This window comes from Pistacia vera, unplaced genomic scaffold (genome assembly GCF_008641045.1).
Source record: "Pistacia vera cultivar Batoury unplaced genomic scaffold, PisVer_v2 Contig47, whole genome shotgun sequence".
In the NCBI taxonomy this organism is placed as follows: Eukaryota; Viridiplantae; Streptophyta; class Magnoliopsida; order Sapindales; family Anacardiaceae; genus Pistacia; species Pistacia vera.
The window spans coordinates 648,830-659,283 of record NW_022196301.1 but is presented as its reverse complement, the minus strand read 5'-3'; the positions used below and the strand labels follow the sequence as shown (position 1 = coordinate 659,283).

General features: G+C 35.8%; 1 protein-coding gene across 1 annotated transcript; it reads left to right on the top strand.

Moving 5' to 3' along the window:
* Nucleotides 1-1,062: 1,062 nt before the first annotated feature.
* On the top strand, nt 1,063-10,240 carry LOC116145933 ((E,E)-geranyllinalool synthase). Its single transcript, XM_031431359.1, is given in 16 exon segments — nt 1,063-1,381; nt 2,337-2,529; nt 2,636-2,856; nt 2,981-3,104; nt 3,214-3,329; nt 3,434-3,663; nt 4,283-4,497; nt 4,593-4,808; nt 4,888-5,017; nt 5,094-5,189; nt 5,191-5,237; nt 5,239-5,347; nt 6,052-6,504; nt 7,989-8,097; nt 9,776-9,937; nt 10,155-10,240. Coding segments are annotated over 16 exon segments (2,826 nt in total).
* The last annotated feature ends 214 nt before the right edge of the window (nt 10,241-10,454 follow it).

Below are 10,454 nucleotides of genomic sequence, written 5' to 3'. Positions count from 1 at the left end.
ACAACCCCCAACCAAACAGCGTCTAAATATAATTGATTAAAGCTCCCATAAAGTATTGTCAATAATCACATTTTAAATTAGTTTATCAAAACTTTTTGGGATATAACTAAAGAAATAAGTAATTAAAAAAAAGAGTGCGACAATCACAAACTATACTGCATGGTTGCAGAAAATAAAGTCAAGATAATAGGCTAAATCTTATCAAATTTTAGGGGGAAAAAAACTATTTATTTATGCATTAAAAAAAAGACCTATAAACCATTGACTAAAGGGTGTCAACCAATCCACGTAGAATTTTTGCTTTTAAAGGTATTACGATTAACATGGACCTCACAATAGCATGATCAACTCTCAACCATAAGCCGAAAATAGACTTCGATATGTATGTAATACATTAAATTACTGCTATATGACATAACAGCTGAGCTAGCTAATCCTTTCTTATTCAATGAGCTGGCAGTAAATATTGTCAATTATTATCCTTTCAGCCACGGAACCTTGGACAGACCCAAGGAGCCAAAAAAACGACGAAGCAAAACAGGAGGATCAAGCATGGACAATCCTTATACACAATCAGAACACAACCTCCAGCCTAAAGAAAACTGCAGCCTAAAGGAGCTTTGCAAAAAGGAATACTGCTGGGCCAAAGAAAGAAAAAAAGCTGCTAAACTGCCGTCCTTTTGCGCCGCAAAAAATTTATGTATGAGTGTGAACAAAGTCGATAGCATCCCCCCGCCTATCAGTGTGAACACAGCTCAAAGGAAAATCCCATTCATCCACAACTTGTCTAGTTAGAACTATCAAGTTTCAATTGGTTAGATTAAGTTTCATTATGGCTCGACTATGAAATGACGAGGAAATTTTTTTCTATCACTATCAATCCACGAATGAAAATAAGAAGTCAAGACATCATGCAGTAACCACATGTACAAAACGTGGTTCGCATTTGGGGAATTTACCAAGAATTTACTATAAATAGCAACGATCACTCCTACATTTGGAAAAGCCAAGAAACATTTAAAAAAAAAAAACTCAATCCTTTTTCTTATTATTGCTTTAATCATGGAAGTTTCACAGCTTCAAATCCAAGCTTTAGTTGAAGAGATGAAAGAAGGGATGTTCAAAAACATCGATCCATACACATTACTTTTCCCTTCTGCATATGATACAGCATGGTTAGCCATGATTCAAGATTCTAACGAACCCTTTCGACCTATGTTCAAGGATTGCTTGAATTGGGTGCTTAAGAACCAAAGAGAAGAAGGGTGGTGGGGAGTGTGTGATGGCCATGGCAATCCCACAATTGAGTCTCTTCCTGCAACTCTTGCTTGCATTATTGTACTCAAGCAGTGGAATGTCGGAGAGACTAACATAGACAAAGGTATTACATACACGTACAATTATTGCATACAGTTATGATTATGAATTTTATTCATTTATGATTCCATTGTGTTCGTCGCATCGGTTATGTCATGATTTGTGGCCAAGCTACAGTAATACTGTCATTTCTAAATTAAGCATATGTGATTACGCATGCTTAAAATATTTCTGTAGTAATATATTTGGAAGAATTCATGAAGATTCTAAAGAGTTCGCAATTATTTCAAAACTAACAATTTTACACTATGATATTTTTCATTTCAAAGCTTCTGCTATTTTAGTTGAACTCTCTCTAGAGACTCTATGTATCTATCTAATATTGAATTTAAAAGGGATTTGACTAACAATAAAAATTGACTCATGATCCAATCTCACAACTCCGATGTGACAGCTCGCAATTGATCAACTCATTATTGATTAAGCAGAAAATTTATAATAATAAACTGTTACATTAAGGTTGTAAAAAAATGTTTGTGACATTAAATTGTATGTATAGTATTTTTACTATCAGAAACCATAATACATGTAAATAGGTGTGATACTATATTTTCACTATTATGCTATTCAAGAATTTGGTTAGTATTCCATTAACTGACAACGTGTCACCTAACATTATATTTATGGATAATTAAAAATATGAGCTAAAATAAAAAATTATGTTTTCACAGAAAAACTTTATATTTGACCTTTTTATTGTCCAATAGGTGCTCATCACTATTTGTTCTTCTGTTCATGGTTTCCGTTCCAAGACGTAAATTAAATAAGGCTTTGCCAGGAAAGATCAAGAAAACAATTGACTTTAAGGCTCACGAATCAAGTTTACTGTAATCTCCAACAAATTAATGCCGGAAAGTTTCCAAAGAAAAATTTGAATTGACCGAAGTTAACCGTTCCTACAAATTTATAGATGAAATGTAATTGCAATTTTTTTAATATTCGGTTTTATTTATAATCAGGGTTGGCATTTGTTATTGCAAATTTGGAGGAGCTTCTAGGAGAAAATTATGGTGGCTGTCCCCGTTGGTTTGCCATTGTTTTCCCTGCAATAGTTGAACTTGCAAGCACAGTTGGTCTAGAGATTGTCTTTCCTGACAGAATGAGGGCAGTAGTAACCGACATATTCTACCAACGCCAACAAATTCTTGAAACGTAATTGTTTGTTGATCAATAATTCATTACGTTGTCGTGATGGTTGATAAATAAATTATATTGTTGATTTCATATAACAAACCTGTGAAAGCTCTCTTTTTTGCAGTGAGGAGCTTGTTGACAAGCACTACTATCTTCCTTTATTAGCATATCTCGAAGTGTTGCCTCCATCCTATGCCATTAATGAAGAACAAATGGTGAAGCATTTGAGTGATGACGGCTCTTTGTTTCAGTCCCCTTCAGCCACAGCACGCGCTTTCATGGCTACTGGAAACAAAAACTGTTTAGCTTATCTCCAATCTCTTGTTCAAAGATGTTCCAATGGAGGTTAGAGAATTTTTCTCCCCACCGTAAATTTTCTATTGAAAGACCAATCTATCTATGCAACCTTTACTGGGATTTCTCTAATTTTATTTTATTATTTTCTAATAACACTTTATATTTGAGGCAGTTCCACCCACTTATCCCATCGATGAAGATCTAATAAAGCTTTCCGTAGTTAATCAGTTCCAAAGGTTGGGGTTGGCTGAGCATTTCGTCAGAGAGATTGAAGAAATTTTGGAACAAGTTTACAGGTAAAAAAAAAAGAAAAAAGGGCAGTAATTTTTTTTCAACATATAAATCTATAATCTATCGCAATTTTTCCTTTGAAAAACCAATTTTTAATAGAATTATAACGTTCAGGAATTACAACAATAAAGGATCATCCACCAAGCCAATCAATCTGGTTCCAGAGAAGCTATATAAAGACTCTTTAGCGTTTCAACTCCCACGGAGGCATGGCTATAGCGTTTCACCAGGTATGTATACGGTCTCGTTTACAGATCCCTTTTCTTTTTCCCTTTAATAGATCTATGGTGTTGCATATATAATTTTATTAAATGTATTTGTTTTGCTTTTTCAGGGATATTTTGTTGGTTTTTACATAATCAGGAAATTCAGGACCATATGGATAAGGACCAAGATTATTTCTCAAATGTGATTCTTAATGTTCATAGGGCCACAGATATTATGTTTCCAGAAGAATACGAACTTGAAGAGGCTAGATCATTTGCCAGAAAATCACTTGAGAAAAATATGTCTTCAGGAAATAGCGACCAACATGATTTTGCATTCCCCTCTTCTCATAGAATGGTAACAAATTTTTCCAAGCTAAAAAAAGCTTTTATTCATACCATATCTAGAAAGTAGAAAGGGAAATACCTGATTTATTCAATGTCTTATCATTATCAGTCCCGATTTAACATTTGATGTTTTTTGGGGCTATTAATTTTATTACGACCACTACATTTTGCAGTAAAGTACTCGCTACATTCATCTTTTAAGTAAATGCATCATTAAATTTTTAAAGTTTGGATTATTATACACATTTCCTTGTAATTCCAATGTAAAATAAGTAGATTACTATTTATTTAATGAAAAAAATTCACTAAATGCTTGTTTAAGGGTTTGGTGCGAAACCGATAGTGGTGCATGGTCCAAATGTGGAAAACAAAATCAGTATTACTATAGACTGGTCTCTACAAGTTTCTTCAATTTGGAAATTATGGAAAACACGATGAGTTAGGTTTCCTTTTCTTTAATGGACCAGCTCTCACGTTCAGTGTCATTTGAGGTGAAAATTAAGTGTTTTGATAACAATCTGAAAAAAGGAAACTAATAAATAATTTAATGATCTCAAGTACCTATACATGTTTTGTTGTGAACCACAAATTATATACATTAGAAGTCTGAGCTGAAATATTTCATGCAGATTCAGCATGAATTGGATCATCCATGGCTAACTCGACTGGAGCACCTGGAACATAGAATGTGTATTGAAGAAAACGAAATGAATGCCTTATGGATGGCGAAGACCTCCTTCCATAGGTTATCATCCTGTCACTACGACTAACTACTGCTACTTGCTAAAATGAACTTTGAACTTCGACAGTCCGTATACAAATACGAATTGGAGGAGCTAAAGAGGTACATATATGTTGTCTAGTTTAACATAGATTTAATTGGTTTAATGATGTATGTCTATCATGTATGCTAATTAATGACTTATTTATGTGAAATAGGTGGTCTAAGGAGTGGGGTCTTAGTGACATGGGATTTGGCCGAGAAAAGACGACGTATTGTTACTTTGCTATTGCTTCCAGCACTTCACTGCCTTATGATTCGCATATACGATTGATAGTTGCAAAGGGTGCAATAATTGTTACAGTGGCTGATGATTATTTCGACATGGAAGGTTCTCTTAATGAGTTGATTAATCTTACTGATGCAGTTAAAAGGTACGCATATGCTCATGATACAGACACTAAGAAGTACTAAAACTCCTCAATTAATTAAAATTCCTTTATGAATATGCAGATGGAATTCTAAAGGCTTGAACGGGCATAGTAAGACTATCTTTGATGCCCTTTATCACTATGTGAGAGAAATCGCGGAAGAACACCTCCAACAACAAGGGAGTGATATAACAAATGAACTTAAAGATATAGTAAGTTTCAAACAATATTGAATTCATATTCACAACTTAATTTTGGTAATAACCTTAAGTTTTTTATGTTATGAAGTGGTATGAAACATTTGACTCGTGGCTTACGGAAGCTAATTGGAGCAGAAGTGGACGGATTCCATCTGTGAATGAATACCTTGAAACTGGCATGATACAACGCTAACGCACATTTAACTCTTATAGCTTCATGTTTCTTGAATCCAGTCTCCAAGTTACAAACTCAGGCCACCTCAATGAGACACTCACCAAATTGCTCATGGTTATCCCCGTTTATTGAATGACATACAAATGACGAGGTAAAGTCCGTATATAGTCTTTGTTATGTTTTAATTATTTGATGTTTTCTGGAGAATATCATAGATTACGCCTAGTTCTCAAAATTTCATCATTGAACATTTTTTTATTAAATTAACTCCTAAATTTATAAATTATATCACTGATATCCTTTTACTCAATCTTGTACGTTGTCTAGAGGAGTAAAATGCTAACTTGGTCTAATGAGAACATGCTCTGAATTTTTTTTTTTTTTTTTTTTTTTTTTTTTTAAAGAAATGTTAATTTTGAGACTCAACCTTGGATGAAAAGGATGAATACCTATTTCAAAACTATATTTCAAGAGGGGTAATAATTATATTTACTCCTGTCATTCTAACAAAAATGTAAAGGAGTTAGAACAATGAAGTATAATGATAAAGTTTTCAAATTTTAAAGGTCTATATAATAAATAATATTATACATAAAATATTTTTATACAACATTATGTGACAGAATATGATTGATTGATTTTAAATTAAAAATAAATTTTTATTTAATCATATTTTACCACAAAATGTTGTATGGAAAATATTGTATAAAAATGTTGTATGTGTAATATTATGTTTTAATTAAGTAAAAGAGTATGGGTAATACAATTTTCTAACTTCAGGTTATGTTTAACAAAAAAGTGAAGTTATCATTAGAATAATATATTTTCCCTACATTTCCTTCAAAGCTAATATTATCTTTTGCAATTGCAGAAGGAACAAGAGGAGGGAAAGACAAATTTTGTGTTACTTTATGCGAAAGAAAATCCGGATGCAGACATTGAAGATTCAATTGCCTATGTGAGAGATATAATAACCAAAATGGAGAAACAGATATTCGAACAGGCTCTAATGGATGGTTTTAGTGACCTGCCAAAACCAGTCAAGAATCTCCATTTATCGTGTTTGAAAGTGTTTAATATGTTCTTTCACTCTTCCAATCGATATAATTCCGATACAGCACTATTTCATGACATTCAAAAGGCTATTTATATTCCTATCCAAGCTGAATCCCCGAAGCCATTGAAATCAGTTCCTGCCCAACCCCTTTCCCTTCCACTTTCTCCTCCTCTTGGTTCTACATCAAAGGAGTACAAAACAACGATCAACTATGGTCACTTCGATCGGTCATGCTTCAAAAGTAGGAGAAGCCTTGCCGCACAGCAGGTTCCTCGGCTAACTTCAAGAAATGGATATAAAAATATGGTTTTACCTATTAAATATAGATTAAGTTTCATTTAATTATTTTTATGAATTTTCAGTCTCCGACGAGCAGGATTTTCTCGTGCACTAAGCATAATATCTGTGTGTCTGTATAATTATATTTTGTATAATAATGGATTTAACAAATAACCAGTTGTTCTTTTACCAAGATCCTCTCCTCAATTTTTTATTACCTCGCTTTTCAAGCATATTTGATCATTTGATATACAGAAAATTTGATGGTAAGATTTAATTGTTTAGTTTTTATACATTAAGAAAATGCACGTATGACTTGGAAAACACTATAATATGTGTTTTATGCTTCACGGCACATGCTATCTCGTATAAAATATATTGAAAACCCATGCACTCTTATCCCGACATTATTGCCAGTTACTTAACAAAATAATGAAATACTTAATCATTGGTTGCAATTAAATATTGTTCATCCAAATTCTCTAAATACCACATAGTACAACACATATACTTAAAAGTTAAGAAAAAAGAAAAATAAATAAATAAAAAGAGAGGATTCTGGTGCATTTAAAAACTAAAGCCACACTCTCATCATGAAAATGAGAATGAGCGAATAAATTGTTACCTATCTTCTGAATCTGTGATCGTTTATTTCTTTTTAATTTGGAAGAAAATCATGTATATATGGAGTATTTTTTTAATTTTATTTTTAATTTTTTGTTTAGTCAAGTAAACAGAATCGTTATCCTCTCTTGTAAATTCGATGAATACGAGAAATGATAGATTGTTTCTCTAGAAAATTATTAAAACCCTCGAAAGTCGAAACCATATTTATTATTGGTGATCCTCTTGGATTTTTGGTAGGTCCAGAACTTTAATTTCAAATTGAATTATCTTTCTGAAGCCAAAATCAAACACGTCAATGCATAATTAATGGACACGTTATTTCACCTCTTCAGATCTTAACTTCTTTTAGCCAATTGAAAACATGCTTATACTGCCACAATTGTCTCAATAGTTGATTGTTTGATTAAAAGAATTAAGTTCCTGTAAACTTGTGTTGATGCTGGATTTTGACACCAATTATTTGCACGTGAAAAAAACTGAGTTGACTCAAAAGTCACACATGATTATGGAAGTATTTAACTAATAAAAAGGTAAAGAACAATATTTAAAGTTATTCAGATGCTCACAAAGCGAATCCCACGTCTACTGGTATTTGTATTAATGAAATAAGTCAAGTCGTGTTCAGTGAGCTGATTTATAGCTTAGAGAATACAATAGGGAGAGGGAAAGAGTATGCCATTTTAGAGAAAAATTAGCCAATTCCACAAATGGGAGAGGAGCCCTCTATTTATAGTGGGATGAACCAAGGTAATGATTATTAAATCTGTGAATGGGGCAGATGTCGTGCGAATCCTTCCCTGCATCCCATTGTTTACCTGCCTGAGTGATTTCTTTGACTTGTGCAGGGATTGGACATGTGGACCTTTTCTAACCTTTTGCTAGCCTGGCGCATACCCACTGCACTGGCAGGAGCATGCTGCTCATGTCATCATGCAACATGGTTGCATCTGAGTGGTTGTAGAACCTTCTTAAGCTCTAACTACCCATGCTGACAAGGCTCGATGTCAGCCCTATATTCTCAGGCATAACAGAAGTCCCATAGTTTTTAAGGTTTGAGGATCGAACCTTGAAAACTACACAATCATGTCTTGATCTGATTGGTCGAGTGACCATTGGTCGATTCGACTTGGTTGCAAGGAGGTCGCGAAACATTTTCATATAGGTGACCTGAAATGGTCTCCGTAAGGTTTGCGACCTATACTAGACCTTGTTCAGTGCCATAGGCAATGATTTTGGTCTTGACCGAGGTGCACGACCTGATTATACTTAGCGTATTTTTTGTTGAAGGCAAAGAGTCACGTCATATCGCAATTGACATGCGGCAAAGAGTGTCCTAAGCACAATAAGTGTTGACCATGTGCATTAAATGCGAGCCATGCTAAAACGACATTCCTTCTTAGAACATTAAATGCGGATGTGAACGTATTTAATGTGGAGGAGGGAAGTGAGCCGTCACTCGAGTATTTCAACAAAGAGAAACAACGATTTGATTTCTTGAAGCGTGACGGTTACTCTTTCCCGTTGATTGACTACACGTGGTCACAATCAATGGTGAGAGACAATTTTCGTTCAAACATCATTTGACTTCGAGAAAACCAAGCACCATTTCCTTCACTATAAAACCCCAGACTCACCTCAAGCAATTTACTTCTTCAAAGAGAACAAGAAGGTTTCGTGAGCCTTGCTTTTCTGTTTTCCAGACTGGCGTGTGCTTGACGTTCAGATTAGAAGGATCAATCTTCATACTCAAGAGGTAGGAATAATTCTTTTATCACTTTCCTTTTCCTATTTTTTGACGATAGTCATGCGATAACGATGAACATTTGTTGGTGGTTGATTGGAGAATAAGCTTTCTCCTAAGGTTTTAGTCTTTGGGGGTGGCCCCAAATGATTCTTTAGGGTTTTTCTAGGGTTTAAGGAAGATGGTGTTTACCTTTTTCCTCCATGTTATCATACGAAAACTGTGTACGACGACTGAGTAATCCATGCATGTCGCTCTTTTTCAGATCACAAAAGGAATGAACCCCTCAACGACCAGGACAGATGAGGGAACGAGCTCGCTGGTGCAGGATGCCCTAGCGGGTCCCTCTCAGGAGATTCTGTCTGTAGCCACCGCAGAGGATTTTCAAAAAGCGATAGACCAATACGCTCTCGGCGTAGAGGTCTACTAACATAGGACGTACACAGCTCGGAATCCACTAGAATGAATGGTTGTGATCTCCGAGAACATCTTTAAGAGTGGAGTGCTAATCCCTTTCCACCCTTTTACTAGGTCAATCCTCGATTATTTCAGGGTTACACTGTTACAGCTTATGCCAAATGCGTATATATAGCCATGGCTATGTATATCGCATGCGACGAGAACAGTTAAGGTGAGCTAACTGGGTTAGAGCTCTGTTGCTTGTCTTATCTGAAAAAGAGTAAAGACAAGGATCTTTCTACCTCTCAAAGCAATCTACGATCGAGGGAGGAATACATAGTTACCCTAGCAACGTTGGCGCACACGAGACGAAGTTTTTCTTTTTTCACTATGATGGCATTTGCCATTTTAGGGAGCCTAGTAGGTTTTCCTTTCTTTGACTTGGCGAATTTCCCTTTAATCTTTGCTAATGAACTTTTTGTTTCTTCGCAGCAAACAAGAAGACCAGGTTATTGGCTCTCAAGGATCCTAACAGAATAATTGCTTTCGGCCTTTTGCCTGAACAAAGTCGTGACGCAAGGCTATTTATGACAACTGTGAACTGGCTGAAATACAGTTTCTTCAATCCCGAAGCGCCCTTAGAAACCTTACCGAGTAAGTGCCATAACCTTAGCCAGTTTTGTTATTTGCATGCAGCAAACTATTTAGCTAACAATGTTTGCATGCAACGACCATGCCTCTTAAGGTGCCCAGGTAACCGCGATCAAGGCATTTCTCCTTCCTTCGGGTTAGCGTCACCGGACCAGTCGAGGTAGCTCCCAGCAATCCCCCGTCAGAGGGACACTGACAGTTGCACTGGTTTGACTTGTAGGTGCTTCTCAGCCTATAACTGCTTGTCTCAAGCAAAAGACAATGGCCAAGAAGTCCAAGAAGAGGAAGCAGCTCTGGGCCGAGTAGTTTGAATCCAAGCTAGAGGGTCTGGGTGTTTAGCCCAAGAGGTCGTAGCCTCACCAGACATTTCGCTTGGGAGGGCCTCCTAGGTGTGACCGGCATTACCATTGCCCCAGGGGGTTCGCGAATGAGGCCGAGTGAGGCCACGGATCCTGGAAGGAGACTGGGCAAGGAACTAGTGGGCGAGACGCTACCCACTACGGGCACAGGCATAGGCACG